This window comes from Dreissena polymorpha, chromosome 7 (genome assembly GCF_020536995.1).
Source record: "Dreissena polymorpha isolate Duluth1 chromosome 7, UMN_Dpol_1.0, whole genome shotgun sequence".
NCBI classification, from domain to species: Eukaryota; Metazoa; Mollusca; class Bivalvia; order Myida; family Dreissenidae; genus Dreissena; species Dreissena polymorpha.
Genome location: NC_068361.1, coordinates 60,372,936 through 60,395,875, shown reverse-complemented (window position 1 = coordinate 60,395,875; position 22,940 = coordinate 60,372,936). Strand labels below are relative to the sequence as shown.

Below are 22,940 nucleotides of genomic sequence, written 5' to 3'. Positions count from 1 at the left end.
GCGGATATGTTTCCAATGTTCTGGTGTTATACTCAAATCAGCCAATGGAATAAATGAAGTGTATTCATTCGTACCTAGCCGCGGGAAATTTTATTTGAGTATTATTGGACACTTACAAAGGTCAAGTCAGGGTGAAAAGCTGGCTTATTCAGCTTACGCCGAAAAATCTTGTTGAAATTCTTCCTGCTCAGACCCCTTATGGTGCCCAAATATTTGAGAGTGTCCTACATCAAAATCACTTTATGGGAAAATGGACATTAACATGAGTCGTGTTCTGATAAAAATGGGCATAATGCATGTGCGTAAAGTGTCGTCCCAGATTAGCCTGTGCAGTCCGCACAGGCAAATCAGGGACGACACTTTCCGCTTTAACTAGATTTTCAGTAAAAAGGGACTTTCTTTAAATGAAAAATACCATTAAAGCGGAAAGTGTCGTCCCTGATTAGCCTGTGCAGACTGCAAAGGCTAATCTGGGACGACACTTTACGCACATGGATTATGCCCAGTTTTCTCAGAACGCTACTCATATCAATGTAATTCCAGATTTGCCTCTGCGTCCTTATACTCTGAAGATGCATGCTCATGAGACCACAAAACCTTTTGTGACTTTATAGCAGACAGGGTAGCTCCTGACCAGACTGTGCAAATGGTCTGGTCTGGAGCAACGCTTACACATACATTACATGTATGGCACAATCACACTGTGCAAATGGTCTGGTCTGGAGCAACGCTTACACATACATTACATGTATGGCACAATCACACTGTGCAAATGGTCTGGTCTGGAGCAACGCTTACACATACATTACATGTATGGCACAATCACACTGTGCAAATGGTCTGGTCTGGAGCAACGCTTACACATACATGTATGGCACAATTCCCATCTTCATACAATGTGACTCATTCATGAAGGTGATTTATTTTGTTCAATTCTTACAAAGAGGGTTTTGTCAGTATTTGTTGTGCTTTAACTGCTAATACAGTACCGGTATGTGTTGTACTTTAACTGCTAATAATTTATTTTCAATTAAAGAACAAAATAGTAGCAATAGTCAATTTTCATAATGGCATTCTTTGTAACAAGAGGGCCAAGATGGCCCAAGTTCGCTCACCTGAGAGGAGTCGGTTTATTCAATCTTTACCAAATGTCAAACTTTACCTAGATATTGTCCAGACAAACATCCTGGTCAAGTTTCATCATTATTGAACCAAACCACTGGCGTATGGAGTGTTTTTGTTTTTGTAAGATTTGACCTGGTTACCTATATTTTCATCAAACATCAAAATTTGCTTACAAAAATAAATATTATGACCAAGATTCATAAAATCGAAACAAAATTGTGACCTCTAGAGTGTTTACAAGGATTTTGTATAATAAAATGAAAATTTGAACAATCTAAGGGCAATAATTATGGCATTAATTAATTGATTTTGCTCATTATCAAACTTGAAGATTTTTCAGCAACTTTGATAAAGAATGCTTGAGAAATGTGAATGCTGGAGTGTTTACGGACGGCGGACAAAGACCAATCCTAAAACCTCACCTGGGCAATCAGGTGAGCTAAAAAGCGTGTTTCACCGATCTGAGCCATTTTCCAACTTGTCCGAGTAATCAATAAAGCCAATGTATTGACAAAGTTTCACGATGATTAGGCAATAAATGTGACTTGTAAAGTGTTCGATCACAAGGTTTCTCTCTAGTCACATAAGGAAAACTGCCCCACCCCCCTGGCGGCCATGTTTTTTGTACCGATCGGGACCATTTGCGAACTCATCTGAGATACATATAAAACCAGTCTTTTCACCAAGTTTCATGATGATTGGGCAAATAATGTGAGTTCTAGAGTGTTCACAAGCTTTTTTTACCATATAAATATAAGAAAACTGCCCCGCCCCCCGTCAGCCATGTTATTCAACTGACCGGAACCATTTTTGAACTCCAAATGTTCTGACCAAATTTCATGAAAATTGGGCCAAAAATGTGACTTCTAGAGTTTTCACATGATTTCACTATATACATTTAGAGAAAAATGCCCCGCCTACTGGCGGCCATGTTTTTTCACCAATCTGGACCATTTTCAAACTCGTCCGAAATATCAATAAAACCAATGTTTCGACCAACTTTCATGATGATTGGGCAAAAATTGTGACTTCTAGAGTGTTTACAAGGTTTCTCTATATCCAAATCAGGAAAACTGCCCCGCCCACTGGCAGCAATGTTTTTCATCGGACCGAAACCACTTTTGAACTCAACCAACACATCACTAAGGCAAACATTTTGACCAAATTTCATGGAAATCGGGCCAAATATGTGACTTCTAGAATGTTCACATGTTTTCACTATATACATATAGAGAAAAATGCCCCGCCCACTGGCGGTAATGTTTTTTCACCGATCTGGACCATTTTCTAACTCGTCCGAGATATCAACAAAACAAATGTTTTGACCAACTTTCATGATGATTGGGCAAAAATTGTGACTTCTAGTGTTAACAAGGTTTCTGTATAGCCAAATAAGGAAAACTGCCCCGCCCACTGGTGGCCATGATTTTCAACGGACCGGAACCACTTTTGAACTCAACCAACATATCATTAAGGCAAACATTTTGACACAGTTACATAAAGATTGGGCATGACATGTGACTTCTACAGTGTTTACAAGGTCTTTCTTTTTTTTTACCTAGTGACCTAGTTTTTGACCCAGCATGACCCAGTTTCGAACTCGATCGAGATATCATTGGGGCGAATCTTCTGACCAAGTTTCATGAAGATCGGACAATAAATGTGGCCTCTAGAGTGTTTACGAACAAATGTGGATGGACTGACAACAGACGGACGGACGACGGACAACGACTGGTCACAAAAGCTCACCTGAGCAATCAGGTGAGCTAAAAATGTTAAATACAAAAGGAAATCCAGTAAAATAATATTTTAGATAAAATGCAAGTCACTAAGTGATCCTTACATTTCATACCTGACCTATTCAGTGTAAATGACAACATTTGTTATTGACACATTATTAAAATGACTCGATATGACATAACTGCATGTATTGTGGAAAGATAATTTGTACTTGCCTTCTTTATCTGGGAGAACCTGAAGAGAGTAAATCCAATCTATGATGCTTTGTCTATCTTTTTCAATCACATCCAGCGCATTCAACATATCAAGTCCAGAAAGTGCAAAAAATGCTATGGTCATTCTGGAATCAGACAACATTGATACTTATTATGACAAAACTTCTTCTTCAAGGCCACAACAAATTGATCAGTTGTTTAACTGATTTTGGCCTTTTTTTCCTCTAAGCCACAACAAAATGATCCAGTTTTCAACTGATTTGGGCCCTTAAAAATTGAAGGGATTGAGCAAACGCCTAACAAATAAAACTAGAGCTTTGTCACAGAGGTGACCAATACCTCCACATGCAGCATTGACACAGAATATTTTGCATATAGTCTTCACAAAAAACAGCGGACACCATGCTGAATGTTTAAAACACATTAAGTTACTGACTAAGTGACCCCATGACCTAGTTTTTTTACCCAGCATGGCCCATGTACGAACTTGGCCTAGACATCATCTAGATACAACTTCTGACCAAGTTTGGTGAATCTCGGATGAAAACTACTTGAATTAGAGAGCGGACACCACGCTCAATGTTTAAAAGCACTAAGTGACCCTGTGACCTTGTTTTTGACTCAGCATGACCCATATTCGAACTTGACCTAGACATCATCTAGATACAACATCTGACCAAGTTTGGGGATGATCGGATGAAAACAACTTGAAATTAGAGAGCTGACACTGAATACGGACCGACCGAAAGACAGACCGACAGACAAGCTCACTCCTATATACCCCAAGCCTTGAAGAATTTTTCCAGAGCCACTCGCCCTGCAGGGCGAGTAGGCCTAACAATCAATTGCCCTTCACTTTAATCTACTCGCCCTGCATTTAAAAACAATATATATCTATATTTGTTGTTATGATCAACCAGAACCTTTTCAACCTACGTAACATAGTGACACTTAACTGCAAACAAATTAACTAAATTATCTGATGGATTTTATTTGCTTTCCTTACGTTTTCTGCACCTGTTTCCTTTTCTCAATTTTTTCCGCTTCTCGTTTTGATAACCTTTCTTTCTGTTTCCTGTCTCCACCACCTTGCAGATATTTTAAAATAAAACCCTTTTCCATGCTGAGTTTTAATATTTCAGACAAACTTTTACTGAAAGACACGCTTGATTGACAAATGGTTAAAATTTGGTAAATTTTGGCTAAGGCTTCTGAAAATAATATTTGTGCTATGATCATATTGATTTTTGTTCTTCTTTATTAAGTACTGGTTAATAGCATTTTCCAAATTGGGGAACAAATACAATATTTGTATTGCTATCAGGGAAAAATCCCATAATGAAGGAAAATTGCTTACCGGTAATATTTTTATTTTTTTTACCTTTCACCTTGAAGATGACCTTGACTGTGAAGGATGACCTTGACCTTGAACTTCCACCACTCAAAATGTGCAGCTTCATGAGAACGACGCTTTGAATTTATTTATTTTTACCTCTGACCTTGAAGGATGACCTTGACCTTGAAGGATGACCTTGAACTTCCACCACTCAAAATGTGCAGCTTCATGAGAACGCCGCTTTGAAATTATTAATTATTATTTTTACCTTTGACCTTAAAGGATGACCTTGACCTTGAACTTTCACCACACAAAATGTGCAGCTTCATGCGAACGCCGCTTTGAAATAATTTAAGTCCACAGGTATGTAATGAACTTCAAAGAAATTATAATTATATCATTTAAAAAAAAATAATTGACAAATCAATTATTTGGGTTATAAATAATCAAAATAATAAATCTGTACAGTAACTGTGAAAAGAACTTCAATTCTTGGTAAGGAAATACATAATATGAGATTTATAATTATATAAATTACTTCCCTTGAAAATAATTGTCTGTAACAAATGTCTATTTTTAGTAGCAAATAATTAAAAGCCACTACCGTGACTGTAGATTCACCACTCAAAATGTGCAGCTCCATGAGATACACATGCATGCAAAATACATAAAGAGGCTATGTTCAATATTGAATCATTTTCTCCCTTTTTGAAGCTTATTACTTCCCTTAAATCTGTATTTTTTACCGAAGACCGTAAAGGATAACCTTGACCTTTTACCACAATGTGTTTGTCAGAAACACAATGCCTTGATTTATTTAACAAAAATATATACGTGGGCAGGTCAGAAAACTATGTCCATTTAAAGCTTATTACTTCCCTTGACTTTGTTTTTTCGACCCTAGACCTTGAAGGATGATGTTCACCTTGAAATTTTACCACTCAAAATGTGCAGCTCCATGAGATACACATGCATGCCAAATATCAAGGTGCTATCTTCAATATTTAAAAAGTTATTGCCAACGTTTTAGTTTTTTTTTGGACAGACGGACAGACACACTGACTGACGGACAGTTCAACTGCTATATGCCACCCTACCGGGGGCATACAAAATAAACAAGGACGTCAGCTTATGGATGCCTGCCATTGTCAAAGCATTGCTTTAAGAAAAAGATCGCAGTGGTGTAGTGGATATGGTTTTCCTCTAGAGATCAGGAGGTAAAGAGTTAAAGGGACCTTTTCACAGATTTTGGCATGTACATTTATTGAGGTTTATCATTAAATGCTTTATATTGATAAATGTAAGCATTGGATCTAAAAAGCTCCAGTAAAAAAACAAAAATAAAATTCAAGAAAGAAAAAAAAGTAACCCTCAACTGAGCTTGTACCACTGACCCGAGGAGTAAAAGTCAAGTGCTTAGACCACTCAGCCATTCGTGCTCATACAATCAGTGATGTATTTTATGCTTTATATATAAGCAATCCTCGTAGTGTCACAAAATACAAGGACAACAACAGAACACTTCAAATTATTCAATTGTTTCATGTTGCAACCCTTTATAATTCTTATATTTTTAAATTGTCAAAAGATGCATATAATGGATATTTTAGAGCATGGTAAATGTTCAGTATTGTAGTTACCTCACAAACAGGCCCGTACCCAGGCACTGGGCCCAATGGCCCGGGCCCCCCCAGCTGGCTGTCGAGTTATGATCTTTTAATAATGGGCCTAATGCAAATTTTTCTCACATGAAAGGGCCCACAGTACACTTCCCCGCAATACAAATGCGCAGATGTGTTTTATCACCCCTGATAAACACGGGGGTTAGAGCTAATTTACTCGCCAGTGGAGATAAGCCCCTAGGCTATGTTTTCTTATCAACTTGTACACACATCCCTAATCTGTCAATTACCTGTTGCGCTCAATGCTTCATCCATAGATGGTTGGTGTAACACGTAATTGGCGAAGGAAAGAGAAACAGCAAATGGACGGAACTGATACAGAAGGTCGTAGGTCTGAACGATTTTAGTATTTTCTCTTTCAATTCAAATCTCCTCTAGAGTAATACTTTATGATACATTTCTGTGAAAACTGTGTTTTAGATGATAAACATTTTAATATTAATTGACTTTGAAACTTTAGAGGAGGTTTGGTTGCAAAGAGGAAATACTAGTAGGTTATATGTAAGTTACTGACATATAACCATAATAGTATTTTCTCTTTGAAATCAAACCTCCTCTAGAGTCATACTTTATGTTACATTTCTTAATAAGGGTTTTTTAGTTTCAAAGGTTGCTTTTCCTTCTTCATAAAACATCATACATTTCTGAAATCTAAAGCTTTAAACTTGTGTGTGAATTTCGGGGTACGGACATAAGCCCTCTCGGACATTAGCCCCCAATATATAGAGGAAAGATATATACGTTTTGAGATTAGGAATGGGGCCCAATTAACAATGAAGTATTTTTTACTTTGAAAGGTGTCCATATTTTTGTTTCTTCTTTTTTAAACTACAAGATACAATGAAAATTGCATATTTAAACAGTCATTGAAATTAAAATGTAAATCTACAAGCAAGTGGGGCTAGTAATATGGGAATTTGAACTAGCCCGAGTCAGATTTTACTAGCCCAAACATTTTTGTTAAAAATGCAGATAAACATAACATAAAACACCCAAAGAAGCATTCATTTATTCAATCTTTAGAACACAATACAACTCTCTTATTAATTTCATCCTCATCCTCAGCTTCCTCTTCATCTGAGCCAGGCTTATTTCGGATCCTGAAATAAGAAGAAATTAATTTCACACACGGATTTCAATTTAATCACAATTATAAATATATACATTAAGTTTAGGTAAAAAATAAGCAGAAATGTATCCCATATATCCATGTGAAAGAGAGAGCAAACCTGAACCACCAGAAAATATATAAGCAATTTAGTGCCAGGTTATTCTACAAAAAGCCAGTTGACAAATGCGTCAATCACACTTACCTCAGATTCGCATTCCTCAACGACGTACTTCAATGACAACTGTTCGGCCATTATTCTCTGTGTCCCGAACGAAACGCAAAAGATTTATTTTACATAATAATAATCCGGGAACCACAAAACCATGCGCTTTATGCGCAGTTATCCAATTATCGGCTCATTGCCCAGCACGTGCGCGCAGTGTGTTAAAACATAAGCAGCTGTTGATTTAAGCGGCTCAAAACTTTGTTTACAAATATTGAAAATGAAATTCGAACTCGTTTTGTTAAATGAATTGTACAAGCACGTCGGGCTTGTAATATTGGATTTCCTACAAGACCAAAATAAAAAAAACTAGTTTTTTGCTGTCGGACTAGTGCGAATTTCGACGACTGTTTAAAGTAAAACATGGTTTTATATACATATACTAAGAGCTCTGTTTGTTACTAAACATCTTATAATGTCATCTTAATATGTTTATCATTTTCTACCTTTTAATTGCATTTCATTTAAAAAAAGATAAAATTAATTGCCTAAAAAATGAATTTAACAAGGGCTGTTTGTAAAACATGCATGCCCCCCTATATGGGCTGTGAGTTGTAGTGAGAGCTCTTGTGTGAACTCAGGTTTTGTCACTGAGAATTTGACGTTTGACCTAGTGACTTTGAAATCAGTAGGGGTTAAGTTATAGAGATATAAGAATAACACATAATAAAAAAAATTGAGGGTGGGGGCGGGGGGGGGTAGGGGGGTGAGAGGGGGATATAATGTGGGGTGTGGTAATTTATAAGATGTTTAGAAAAAAAATTGGGGGGGGGGGTGGGGGGGGGTGGGGGGTTGGGGGGGGGGGGGGTAGGGGGTGGGGGGGAGAGGGGGTGGGGTCATTAATAAGATGTTTGAAAAAAAAACATTGAGGGGGGGGGGGGGGGGGTATAGGGGGGTGGGGGTGAGAGGGGAATATAATGTGGGGTGTGGTAATTTATAAGATTAAAAAAAAATGGGGGGGGGGGGGGTGGGGGGTGGGGGGGGGTGGGGGGGTAATAATGTGGGGTGGGGTAATTTATTAGATGTTTAAAAAAAATTGAGAATTGGGGGGGGGTGTGGGGGTGGGAAGGAGGGGGGGGGGGGGGGGGTAGGGGGGAGTGAGAGGGTGGTATAATGTGGGGTGTGGTAATTTATTAGATGTTTAAAAAAAATGGGGGGTGGAGGGTAGGGGGGGGTAGGGGGGAGTGAGAGGGGGGTATAATGTGGGGTAGGGTTATTTATTAGGTGTTTAAAAAAAGGGGGTGGGGGGTAGGGGGGGCGGGGGGGGGGTTGGGGGGGGGGGGGAATGGGGGGTGGGGGTTGAGAGGGGGGGTTTAATGTGGGGTGGGGTAATTTATTACATGATGTTTAAAAAAAAACAAAAACAAATGATCTCACACTGACATGAACAAATTTCCTCTATTTATAAAACATGAAATTTAAACTTATTGCATTTGTTTCCCCTGTATATAAGAAAGATATAATAGTGTATTACCTCCCCTGTCCTGCTTATATTTATATTAATCAACAAAATTAAACATTAACACAATATTTAATATACAAAATATACAAAAAATCTCATATTCTGATAATATTTTTACTGATCCACTGTATTTTACTAAAAGGATGATGTTTCATTGGACTGATAATTACAGATTTATGATTACAGACCAGTTGCTTCAGTAATATTGTTTAGAGTGTGCCCTGTTGACCGTGTATGCATTTTTGAGTTATCATTCAAAAATCATTTTTCTATTTCGAGTCACCGTGACCTTGACCTTTGACCTAGTGACCTCAAAATCAATAGGGGTCATCTGCGAGTCATGATCAATGTACCTATGAAGTTTCATGATCCTAGGCCCAAGCGTTCTTGAGTTATCATCTGACAAGCACCTGGTGGACGGACCGACATACCGACAGACAGACCGACATACCGACATGAGCAAAGCAATATACCCCCTCTTCTTCGAAGGGGGGCATAAAAATAGGTAGGGGCTTTTGTCCTAAAGAGCAAATGTTCTAGGGGGCTAATGTCATAAGTGGCTTTTGTCCTAGGGGCTATTGCCCTAGGGGCTCGGGGCTAATGTCTGAGAGTGCTAATGTCCTACACTCGTGAATTTCACACCAATGGTTAAAGCTTTAGACTTAAGAAAGGTGCTGATTTACTTGTTATATACCATAAATTTATAGCACAAAATAATATTCGCAATTAAAATCACTTTGAACAGTGCCTAATAAAAAAAAATGATTCGGGAGGGGCAATAATTTCAATAATTTCTGGGTACGGCCCTGACAAATATCATAACTACAACAAAAATATGAGAATCTGGAACATTTTTTTTTATTTTGTCAATTTACCAAAACACAAAAAGGTCTCTTTAAGTCAAAAGAACTGCAGGAGCATTCTTGAGGTCTCCACAAAAGGCACCAAGTACTGGTTCTAGCTTGGAAATGGACGTCAAAACATCCCAATAAGCCTTGGGCATCCAATTCGATCAAGCTACATGTATCTGTAACATTTTTTTTTAAACAAAACTAAAATTATCTCTGATAAAGGATGTCATTCTAAAATGAGCACTCAACCAGAACATTACATCAAAATAAGCATGTGGAAGAATATTTAAATTGGTTTGTGCAATCAGGTACAAAGCAATTAAAAATACCCAGGAATAATTTCAAGACGAGCAAGCAATTTCAGTTTGTTCGCGCTTGTTTTCCCAATTATCTTCAATAATGTTATCAGCAGTAGTGTTGAGGATCAGTATAATGTTTTTTAGAGACATTTGATTATTTGTTTTCAAATTGGGAATTTTTAACCATTTAGAGTTGGGAATGGGTCGTTTAATGGACCCGTAGATATACGAGGAATAACTTGCTTTTAAATACTTTAAATGACAGAACTGTCTGTGGCATTAGACCCTGTATATTTATTCCCTACACAAATTTGATTAGGTTGCAATATATTATTATTTCGACTTCTTGCAACTATATAAAAATGTGCTACTTGTTACTAAAGACTTATCCGAAAACAGTACTAGTTACATTTTCTTCACATTAAGACGTCAAAACCATGACTTCACGATATAAATATTCAGAAAAATATACAAAACCTGCTTGTATCTAACGAAGAATACCTCCCAGGTAAAACCTGTAGGCAACGTAGGAAAAACTTGACATGTTTATCCCGTAGAAATATATTGTCGATGGGTGCGGCCATTTTGAAATAATTTAGTCTGGTGCTGAAAAAAATTGTCCTGTAATAAAAGCAAAGTTGTTTACCGGTTGATAGGGATGCCAAGTACTTTTGCAGTTTATATATTTCACATAAACCGTTGATAGTACCTGTAAATGTTCTGGTAAGTAATCATTTTAGAGTTGTAGTATTGTGTTTTAAATATGAAGTTAAATGCTGAAGAATGAATGACATGACCATGTTACCAGTATTCGTCACACCTTTGATCACCGTGTCTATCAAAAAGGCAATGTGAATATCTAACACGATTCTTTCAGCAATGTAAAGCAAATATTTACTTGTCTTCCGGCGTTGTTTGGCTTGTATATGCATATGGATATAACATTTGACGTCTGCTGTCATGGCAAATAACAGCAGGTGAATGCTTTATTGCTTGATTTATAACTAAAAATATAATATAAATAATTAATGTATTACAATAAAGTCATTTAGAAAATAATATTGTACAGGTCTAAAATATTCATCCAGAAATGTTATTGTAATAAAAAAATATCAAGTTTCTAGCCTAAAACAATTATGTTGCTTTGTATTGCTTATTTTATTATTCTGTTAATAGAAAATGCACTGCTCTTTATACAATTTCATTACATACAGTCGATTGGTATATAGCGGATTTTAGTGAGTAATGGATAGGTTAAACGTTTTTTGCAAAATACTTTTATTTATGTTAAGATTTATAGTTTTCTATGAATTGAATACAAAAAGCCTATCATTGTTAAGTCGATAAATGTTTTTGTTGACGTGTGTCAATGTTTACAACTGTTTCTTTTTTCGAAAGCAAAACAAAGTCACGTTATGTACGCACCGTTTTTGTGACAACAGGAAAAGTGCAGACGAATAGTTTCTTGAATTTTGCAGATTTTGTTTGATATACAAATGTTCATTGATGTAATATTTTAGTATTATGTGTCCTTTACAAAAGTAAGAATGCTCAGAAACCAAATTGATGCGTACCATATAAAATAAGCATGAAAGCTGCAACTCGGGATTTAGTGAATAACGGAAATATGGTGACCCATATTCAGGAATGTGGGGATTGTCTCAAAATAAATATAAAGTTAATTGAAGTTGTCCAATACACATGTGGTTAGCGTGTGGCTATGATATTAATTAGTGAAAACATCATTTTTAATGAAAAATAATCAAATTATAACGAAAAATCGATTTCTCTTAAAACATATTTTTCACTATCAAATCTATATATGTAACAAGGTATTCAACTCAAAATGACCCGAATATAGAGTGCATTACTTTGAACAGCCATTACTTCATCAATTGTGCAGCGATTTCCATTAACTTGGTCTTATTAAACGCAGAAATGAATTTCCTTTCTGGAAGTGTACATATATTGCAATTATTTTTTACAAGTGCTGTGTCAAATTTCAAGAAATAACACGATACACATGTAATCCGATAAAGACCTAAGCGATCCGGTAATGGCTGAATCAGTGTACCATGAAATTCGCGCTGTAAACAAATACTATTTTTTCGGAAATTTAAAACCGCTGGCATGTTTCAATAGGAAAGACATGTGTCTATCTAGGTTTAATGGTTTAATTACTGAATGCATGGTGTTTACGTTGAAATGAGACTCGAAGTCCTTAGCTCTCCGTTAAACACCAATTGACTGTAGTAAAGGGAAATTGGTCACCATGGAGGTGAGTGTGTTTGTCTGTCCATAGAAACATCCGTTTCCTTTTCCAGATGTATTCTCCTTCTTTTCAACGTTATACACCATTCAGACTTGCAGGGGTTGTTCCTTATTATGTTGAATTGTGCATGTGCAATTTGTATTGTTCTACATTAAGAATAACACAAATTATGCATCGTTTTTATTGTAGACATTCTATATCATCATAATTATTAATGTACAATATGAGCATATTGTAAAACCCCGTAACAAAGAAAATGGGGGTATCCCGTACTGAAGAAAATGGGGGTATAATGGAATCACCCTGTCCATCCGTTTGTCTAAATCTGTTCAAAGACACAAACTTGCAGGAATTTTTTCGTATGATATGAAGTTTTTCATGTGTGATTTTATCAATTCAAGTTCTAAATGACAAAAGTTATAGCCTTTTTCAACTATTACTTTTAATAACTTGCTACATAATAGGAACTGCAAAGTCATGGGTTATATAATGACAATTGTGACACATTCTAGTTAATACTATTTTCCAGAAGAAATGTATATTGATATGATCACTTATACATTACCGGCCTTTGTTTAATTTGGTGCCAACATTTGCCCCAATTCCCAATCTCATAAAAATATTTATCCCAAACAACTGCTTTTAACTTTCAATTAAGATTCCACAATGTATATGTTGTTATTTTTTAAATAAATTTTAAAATTAAATAAATTTTAACATTTAGTCTCATTTCCCTATCCAGCTATGTACGTTGAATGAAAGATTGAAAACAGTGTAATTCTAAAGTTTAAAGTATTTGTGTTAAAAAAAAACCACAATCGCCCATTTCCCAATTTTACTCCAAACACTGTGTTTCTGTCCGATCCAAATGGCCCAGCCCAATTTTACTCCAAACACTGTGTTTCTGTCCGATCCAAATGGCCCAGCCCAATTTTACTCCAAACACTGTGTTTCTGTCCGATCCAAATGGCCCAGCCCAATTTTTACTCCAAACACTGTGTTTCTGTCCGATCCAAATGGCCCAGCCCAATTTTACTCCAAACACTGTGTTTCTGTCCGATCCAAATGGCCCAGCCCAATTTTACTCCAAACACTGTGTTTCTGTCCGATCCAAATGGCCCAGCCCAATTTTACTCCAAACACTGTGTTTCTGTCCGATCCAAATGGCCCAGCCCAATTTTACTCCAAACACTGTGTTTCTGTCCGATCCAAATGGCCCAGCCCAATTTTACTCCAAACACTGTGTTTCTGTCCGATCCAAATGGCCCAGCCCAATTTTACTCCAAACACTGTGTTTCTGTCCGATCCAAATGGCCCAGCCCAATTTACTCCAAACACTGTGTTTCTGTCCGATCCAAATGGCCCAGCCCAATTTTACTCCAAACACTGTGTTTCTGTCCGATCCAAATGGCCCAGCCCAATTTTACTCCAAACACTGTGTTTCTGTCCGATCCAAATGGCCCAGCCCAATTTTACTCCAAACACTGTGTTTCTGTCCGATCCAAATGGCCCAGCCCAATTTTACTCCAAACACTGTGTTTCTGTCCGATCCAAATGGCCCAGCCCAATTTTACTCCAAACACTGTGTTTCTGTCCGATCCAAATGGCCCAGCCCAATTTTACTCCAAACACTGTGTTTCTGTCCGATCCAAATGGCCCAGCCCAATTTTACTCCAAACACTGTGTTTCTGTCCGATCCAAATGGCCCAGCCCAATTTTTACTCCAAACACTGTGTTTCTGTCCGATCCAAATGGCCCAGCCCAATTTTACTCCAAACACTGTGTTTCTGTCCGATCCAAATGGCCCAGCCCAATTTTACTCCAAACACTGTGTTTCTGTCCGATCCAAATGGCCCAGCCCAATTTTACTCCAAACACTGTGTTTCTGTCCGATCCAAATGGCCCAGCCCAATTTTACTCCAAACACTGTGTTTCTGTCCAGCCCAATTCCTTGCATGGTAAAAACACACACACACACTATTTTGTATATGGCTTTTATAAACCTCAACTCAAGTGAGTATTATCTAATGATATAAACAACAATAACACATGTGACCACTACGAAGTTTAATACAAAAGTGCGGCATCAGAAACAGGGAACTGAGCTAACATTGTTGGAAGCTATGGTATATTGCACAATACCAATGGTGGCAGATATAGTCTGTTTCATAATAGAACAATATCAACATGATTTACTCATTTACAAGTAAAATGATGATTCGATGTGAACAATCTTACATGTATCTAAACTTAAGTATTTTAAGTGCAAGTATATTTTATCTGTCTCTCCCGTAAGACATACCATTGGTATGATTGAGAATGTTCCATGTAAGCCTTTCTTGTTTTAATTTGAAATGTGCTTTTGTAATAAGTTACAAGATTCACAGGGGCAAATGATAATTGGTTTATTTGAGTATTTGAGAAAACACTAAGAGTTTTTACTTTTGTAGGACACCATTAAACATGCTTATAATTTGTATACCTTTATTGGATATTTCTGAATAATTTGAAATTCATTAAGTCATATAGTATTTGCTTTCTGAAATTGTGATCTTTTAGTATAACGTCTGCCATGTCGGACACACAGTTTAATTGTCTTCGAATTTTCAAAATGCCAAACTAAATCTATTTTATACACACACACACACACACATTATATATATAATATATATAATTGCAAAGAAAGATGCCAGAAAAATAACCCTGTGACACATGTATGTATGTAGTTGACAGTCATGATGGGACGCCTACTATAGAAAATCACTTGCCTCAGGAATTTTAACCCAGCATTGGCAAGCAGGTGCCCACCTAGAGGGACCTTTTCATGTTTTGGTTAATTGACAAAAAAAAAATTGATTCAAATTTGCAAATATGCGTTCTTGTTATGATATCTGTGATTGAACAGTAATACTGAGCATTAGCCATGCTCTAAACTATTCATTATATGCATCTTTTGACAATTTAAAACCCCGAAAATTATAAAGCGTTACAAACGAGAAACTATAATTGAATAATTTGGAGAGTTTGGTTGTTTTACCTTATATTTTGTGACACTAAGAGGATTGCTTATATTAAGTATTAAAAGACACCTCTCACTGTAAAAGTACAGCTGGCCGAGTGGTTACAGTGCTAGACTTTTACTCCATGGGTCGATGTTCGATCCCAATTGAGAATTACTTTTCTTTTTCTTTATCTTTTTTTTACTGGAGTTATTTAGTTCAAATGTTTACATTAATAAATTTAAAGCATTTCATGACACACTTCAATACATGCCAAAATCTGTGCAAAGGTCCCTTTAAGGAAACCCCTTACATTATGAATGCCTATTACAGAGCACTACACGACTATGAAAAAGTCAGCACCATCAAAAAAAGGGACAAGTCGTTTTTCTCTGAAATCCATACCTAGAGATCCAAATGAAGGTCAAGGGAATGTACAAGCCACCTCTGAAGTGAAGGCACCGGAATCGGTGATATCAAGTGCTCCGGCACCACCACCTCCGCCAGGACCACCACCACCACCCCCGCTCGGAATCGGTCCGTTACCAAATATGTCTGGAAAACGCAGGTATGATTAAGAAGTTATAGGTATCAAACAGGACCCCCATTTTCATTTAGTAACAAATTAATTTTAATAAGTTGTAGAAAAACAAACAAGTTTAAAATATTTATCTAATTATCACATTGACATTGTTTAGTTATGCAACATTGGATTTACATGTATCTTATCATTATTTCTATATGGTTAAAATCTGTTGATGTTCATCATATTTTTGTCCTCATATAGTTGCTGCTTTGTTTGCTCCCTCTAAAGTTTAATTTTGTTTTAATTTAGTTTGTGGGGGTCTGAAAAAAATTCTCCTATAATTGTTTCTTTCCTACTTGATGTCTGTCAGTCTTTCTGTCTACCCTTCTGTTTTGGGTCATTGACTGTTTGCAGTTCTGCGCAAGATATCAGACACTTAGTATCTGAATTAAATTTAACTTTGTATGCAGCATCCATATAGATTGGACATGTGCATTGTTGTGAGGTTGTTTGGGTACAAAGATATATCAGGGAGTTATTGCCTTTTGATTATTACAATGTCAAGTTCTAATGGAATTTTGGTTTTAGTGTGAGATCTCATATATTAATGAGCAAATTTAATGAAATGTCATATGAATATAACAGTATTATGTCAATTAGGGCCAATTTATATTAACAAATTGTTAATTATTGAACTCGGTGGACAAAATGCAGCATTTGCACAATTTTATGTAAATACCAATTCAAAGTATGGACTCTTTGTTCATTGCAAATTTTGCTAGCATTATTTATAAAAGTAAATAATAAAGTTATTTAATGTTGTGATGTTTAACTTGCATTTATTAATTCTATATGTCACATGACATTTTAAAGCAGACCTACAACATCTATTTTTCTTATGATATCTCAAAACATATGGTAAATATATTATTTTTCATAGCAATAAACCAGCCTGTCTTGTACCTATATTATTGTTCAGCAATAAACCAGTCTATCTTGTACCTATATTATTGTTCAGCAATGAACCAGCCTATCATGTACCGGTACATGTACCTATATTATTTTTCATAGCAATAAACCAGCCTGTCTTGTTTCTATATTATTGTTCAGCAATAAACCAGCCTATCTCATACCTATATTATTGTTCAGCAATTAACTAGCCTATCTTGTACATATAATATTTTCAGCAAAGAAACCAGCCTATCTTGTACCTATATTATTGTTCAGCAATGAACCAGCCTATCTTGTACCTATATTATTGTTAAGCAATTAATCAGCCTATCTTGCACCTATATTATTGTTCAGCAATGAACCAGCCTATCGTGTACTTATATTATTGTCCAGCAATTAATCAGCTTATCTTGTACCTATATTATTGTTCAGCAATGAATCAGCCTATCTTGTACCTATATTATTGCTCAGCAATTAATCAGCCTATCTTGTACCTATATTATTGTTCAGCAATGAACCAGCCTATCTTGTACCTATATTATTGTTCAGCAATTAATCAGCCTATCTTGTACCTATATTATTGTTCAGCAATGAACCAGCCTATCTTGTACCTATATTATTGTTCAGCAATTAATCAGCCTATCTTGTACCTATATTATTGTTCAGCAATGAAACAGTACATCTATCTTGTTACTATATTATTGCTCAGCAATTAATCAGCCTATCTTGTACCTATACTATTGTTCAACAATGAACCAGCCTATCTTGTACCTATTTTATTGTTCAGCAATAAAGCAGCCTACCTTGTACCTATATTATTGTTCAGCAATGAACCAGCCTATATTGTACCTATATTATTGTTCAGCAATTAATCAGCCTATCTTGTACCTATAATATTGTTCAGCAATTAATCAGCCTATCTTGTACCTATATTATTGTTCAGCAATGAACCAGCCTATCTTGTACCTATATTATTTTTCAGCAATGAACCAGCCTATCTTGTACCTATATTATTGTTAAGAAATTAATCAGCCTATCTTGTACCGATGTTATTGTTCAGCAATAAACCAGCCTATCTTGTACCTATATTATTGTTCAGCAAATATTCAGCCTATCTTGTACTTATATTATTGTTCAGCAATGAACCAGCCTATCTTGTACCTATATTTTTGTTCAGCAATTAACTAGCCTATCTTGTACCTATATTATTGTTCAGCAATAAACCAGCCTACCACCTATATTATTGTTCAGCAATTAACTAGCCTATATTGTACCTATATTATTGTTCAGCAATAGACCAGCCTATATTGCACCTATATTATTGTTCAGCAATGAGCTAGCCTATCTTGTTCCTATATAATTTTTCAGCAATGAACCAGCCTATCTTGCTCATCCGCCCTTGAAAGCTAGATCTGATGAAGCAAAACAGGTGATTACTTGGAAAACAATTTAAGTACAAAATGTCAACTGTATAGTAGACTAGATACAGTGTTATTATGTTTCTGTTGCTGCATTAATATATGCTACATTCAACTTTAGTTTGTTATTATTGAACTAAAATAAGTTTTGTATTTCTGAGTGAAAAGTTATTTCTGACCACCTACATTTTGAGTTGGAAGGAACTTAATTTCTCATAGTTTAAGTGGGATTTTCAAAGGCAAAGTGGTGTGCATCCCTATCAAGTATTTTCACACTTATTTGACACCAGTGCATACATGTATGGGACTTGGTTTGTGACATTTCCAAACACCTTTACACCTACCTTAGCAAGTATACACTCTTTTAGTGAGGATTTGAGTGCTGTGTTTTAGTTCAGTACACAACAGGATCACAGTTGTGTGATTTAGTGAACACACATGTATTAAACCCATTTATGCCTAGCATATAGAAAAAAGTCCTGGGAAAACAGCGTAGACCCAGATGAGACGCCGCATGATGTGGTGTCTCATCAGGGTCTGCGCTGTTTGCTTAAAGGAATTTTTGAAAGAAATATTCTAAATATAGAAATAAATATACTAGACATCCCTAATTTTGGAAATAAATTGATACAATTTAGAAGGATGGGAGAGTCCACTAGGCTTAAATGAATTAAATACTTAAAAATGTCTTTGTTTGGATTTGTTGAACTTTTTTATCTCCAGTTATATGTGAGCTGCCATAGAATCTGAGATAATGACATAAAGCTGTACATGTATATGCAAGGGCCGGTGGCCGTAAAGCAAATAAACCTTACTTACTGTTGGATTGATTTAAATTAATTTTACTTACTGTTGTAAAAGACAACAAATTAATTAGTAAGAAAAAAGTAGCAAATGCAAATACTGGGAAAGTCTGAAACCTATTTCATTTAATCTTGATAGTAATAAAAGCCTAGTGCTTATTCAGAAACTCTTGAGTTATTTTCGTGGGTAGAACTATTACTGGGTGTCTAGGAAAAGATGTTCAGAGTGATCTGAGTGTGGATCCCTGGATCACCAGCGGGACACCTCATCAACTCTGCTACGCCACCATATCGTTTGTATTTCTTTGGTATTCCCAGTTGATGAGGGCAGAGCCAAGAATAAAGATTTCAGAAGTTGACCTTGTTGAAAGAAGAAAGAGGCTGAGGAGAGGAGATCTCCTTATTAAGAAAGGTACTCAGCCTTGTTCTGGGAAAACTGGGCTTAATGCATGTGTCCACGCAGGCCAATCAGGGACAACACTTACCACTTTTATGTAATTTTTTGATTAAACGAGGTCTCTTTTAAATTAAAATCCAGTCGAGGCCTGAAGTGTCATCCCTGATTAGCAAGTGCTGACTGCACAGGCTGATCTGGGACAACACCCTACTCATGTGCATTTAGACCAAATTTCCCAGAATGACTCTCTACTGAGTTGAAGTGGTATATCTGTATTTAAATGTTGGGCTTGAAACCTCTATACTTTAAATAAATATAAGTATAATTAAAATTAAAATTAAATATAAAAAAAAAAAAAAAAAAAATAAAGTATAATTTTACAACAGAATAATATAATCCTAGCAAAACTGTTGGCATGTGATGCTTCTATTGTAAGGTTAGATACTTTACATTTGTACCATAGATTCCCATCTTTGGTTTTTCAATACTTTATGTTACATGAAATATGAGTTTTCTCATAAAAACTATGGACTCAACATGAAATTTAAAAGCCATTAGTTTAAACCTATTTATTTTAGCTCAATTACATCGAAAGCCTATGGGTTATTGAAATGCTGTCAAATCTGTTTCCTGGGACTAAGAACCAGTACTAGTATTTAGTGTGTTTTTGGAAGATCGAAAAAATGCTCCCACAATGGGGATCAAACTGGTTACCTGCCGGTTGCTAGGTGGACACCATATCCTCTACACCATGACAACCTTAAAAGCCATTGACAAGTAGGCTGATGCTTATTTTCATCACTGCTATGGTTTACTTATGGTTTTGATTAGTTGTAATATTCCCTTTTGTGAACTCTTTATACTTGTTTTTTTATGCCCCCGGATCGATAGATCGGGGGTATATTGTTTTTGTCCAGTCTGTCTGTTATTCTGTCCAAACCTTTAACCTTGGTTAAAGTTTGATAACTTTTGCAATAGTGAACATACCAACTTGATATTTACCATGCATGTGTATCTTATGGAGCTGATCATTTTGAGTGGTGAAAAGTCAAGGTCAAGGTCATCCTTCAAGGTCAAAGGTCAAATATCATTGCATTTATCTTTCCTAAAACTTTAACCTTCATTAAAGTTTTATCATAACTTTTTAAATATTGAACACAGCAACTTCATATTTGGCATGCATGTGTATCCTGTGCAGCTGCACATTTTGAGTGGTGAAAAGTCAAGGTCAAAGTCATCCTTCAAGGTCAAAGGTCAAAAATAAAAAAAATTCATTTATCCAATCAATCTCCTTTTTACTTCTGGTGGAGCTGCACATTTTGAGTGGTGAAAGGTCAAGGTCTTCCTAAGTTCAAGGTCAAAGGTCAAAATATAAAAAACATCAATTTTCATAACTTTTTTAATTTTGAACACAGCAACTTCAAAAAAGAAAGCAGCGCATTAGGGGGCATTGTGTTTCTGACAAACACATCTCTTGTTTATATATATAAACAACCACTAAAACTAATTTCTGCATATCCATCAAATGTTTTATGTTGTCATTTTTGTAAACATCCTCTTAAGTTGTTTGCATTAAAATATATAACAAAGCTGGAAAACTGTTATTGTTTAAAATATGAATTTCTTACACAAATGTCTACCTCTTGTATATGTATAATATGATTAGGCCCAGATTTCTGTGTTAACTGGGCATAGCTGGGCATGTGCATAAAGTGTCGTCCCAGATTAGCATGTGCAGTCCGCACAGGCTAATCAGGGACGACACTTTTTGTTTTATGACATTTTTCGTTTAAATGAAGACTCTTCTTAGCAAAAATCCAATTTAGGTGGAAAGTGTCTTCCCTGATTAGCCTGTGGGGACTGCACAGGCTAATCTGGGACGACACTTTACGCACATGCATTATGGCCAGTTTTCTCAGAATGCGACTCATATAATTCCACATAGCAGTGACAAAAAAAGTTATTTCTATAGATTAGACTTTCTAACTGTAGCCAGAATACATTTTCCATACAGTAATATATATATTACTGTTATAACATCGATTTCTTATTGACCTACCCGGTTTCCTCACAGTCATCTCCTCTTACTTCAACTGCTTTGAACATTTTCTAGTGTAGAACCCCCAATCTTCATGAACATTCTGAACCACTAGATATCACCAGCGCTACATTGTTTTCCAGTTCTTTGATTGTATGTCATCTTTTGTTCCAGTGAATGTGGAGAGGAATGAAATGTTTGATGCTTTTAGGCAGTACAACTACATGCCTATGGTGGACTCACGTGTAAGTCTCATGTTTCATATTGTTCATTTTTAAGTACCTCCACACCCACAAAAACAATGCTGGTTTGTTTTATGATTGCTCTATGAAATTTCCCTTTTTTCCATAAGACAAAAGAAAATACCATTGTACACATAAATAAACATAAACTGTGTACATCTTTATACTAATAAGGCCAACACAGTAGCTTATCTGGGTTAGCGCTGGGCACACGTTCTAAACCAGGTGGGCTACACTATGTTTTTGGGAATACGGTTGTTAAATTATTTCAAACAGTCATTTCCCCGTTTGCTATCCCAGAACCATGTTTCTTGAAAATTAGTTATTCTTCTCTTTTTATATTTTAAGTATTCATACAAGTACATTGGTCTAATCGCGTACAATTATAAAGTCAGGTTAACATAAACTTTGGTTACAATCCTCTAGAATCTTTAACATTCTCTGAAGCAAACTTTTAGAGTATTTGGTATGTGTTTCTTGAATACTTTTGAATTAAGCTTGACCCTACTATCAACTGCTTAAATAGTTTAAATCACAAGTAAATAGTTTGTGTACTTCTTGAGAATCAGGATTTTCTTTTCAATTACACCTGGTGAAACAGAATGTTCTTTATATTTTTGCTCTCCAATTTTCAAGTTCATTTGTGGGACAAAAGAACTTGAAAACAATAAATGGTTTAAAAAGGGCTGGCGCAGAAGTGCCAACCGACATTTATTAATTGTCTAATGCAAAAGCAATTATAAGTTTTTAAGGAAAACTTTGCAGGGTTTGTTGTAAAGGAACTGGTGAAACAGGATTTTCTTGTGGGGAAAACTGGTTAATCAGTATATTGTTTTAAGGAAAAGTGGTGCATCAGGAAGTCATCTTTTTCACAAAAACTAAAAAATCAGGATTTTATATTTTAGGCATATATGAGAATCAAGATTTTTGAATACCGGTACTTGATATCTGGGATTGCGAATTTAAGTAAAAGAACAAGTGTTTTGTATTTCAGGAATTATTAAGGAACAAGATGATGAAGGCAGAGGTGATCTCCATCAGTTTTGATGGCATAGAGCAGCTTACAGACGCCTTTCTCTACAGCCTCTACCACTGCCAGCTCAGCTTCACAACTGTCAACTGGATCTCGCTTACTGGTAATTAACATGTCTTATCTGTAATTTAGATTTCTAATTTGTAATTAACATGTTTGATTTGTAATTCACATTTCTGATTTGCAATTAACATTTCTGATTTGTAATGCACATTTC

General features: G+C 35.9%; 2 protein-coding genes across 2 annotated transcripts in view; one reads left to right on the top strand and one right to left on the bottom strand.

Moving 5' to 3' along the window:
- Positions 1–10,631, bottom strand: part of LOC127838223 (geranylgeranyl transferase type-1 subunit beta-like) — a 32,628-nt gene extending 21,997 nt beyond the window's left edge. Inside the window, exons 1-2 of the mRNA XM_052365815.1 lie at positions 10,522–10,631; positions 3,077–3,205 (exon numbers count right to left, since the gene is read on the bottom strand). Coding sequence (XP_052221775.1) covers positions 3,077–3,205; positions 10,522–10,628 — 236 coding nt within the window. The 5' untranslated portion in view covers positions 10,629–10,631. The remainder of the gene's footprint in view (positions 1–3,076; positions 3,206–10,521) is intronic.
- A 60-nt stretch (positions 10,632–10,691) lies between these two features.
- Positions 10,692–22,940, top strand: part of LOC127839751 (uncharacterized) — a 136,693-nt gene continuing 124,444 nt past the window's right edge. Inside the window, exons 1-6 of the mRNA XM_052368137.1 lie at positions 10,692–10,767; positions 15,649–15,883; positions 18,161–18,221; positions 19,332–19,425; positions 21,623–21,693; positions 22,685–22,826. Coding sequence (XP_052224097.1) covers positions 15,663–15,883; positions 18,161–18,221; positions 19,332–19,425; positions 21,623–21,693; positions 22,685–22,826 — 589 coding nt within the window. The 5' untranslated portion in view covers positions 10,692–10,767; positions 15,649–15,662. The remainder of the gene's footprint in view (positions 10,768–15,648; positions 15,884–18,160; positions 18,222–19,331; positions 19,426–21,622; positions 21,694–22,684; positions 22,827–22,940) is intronic.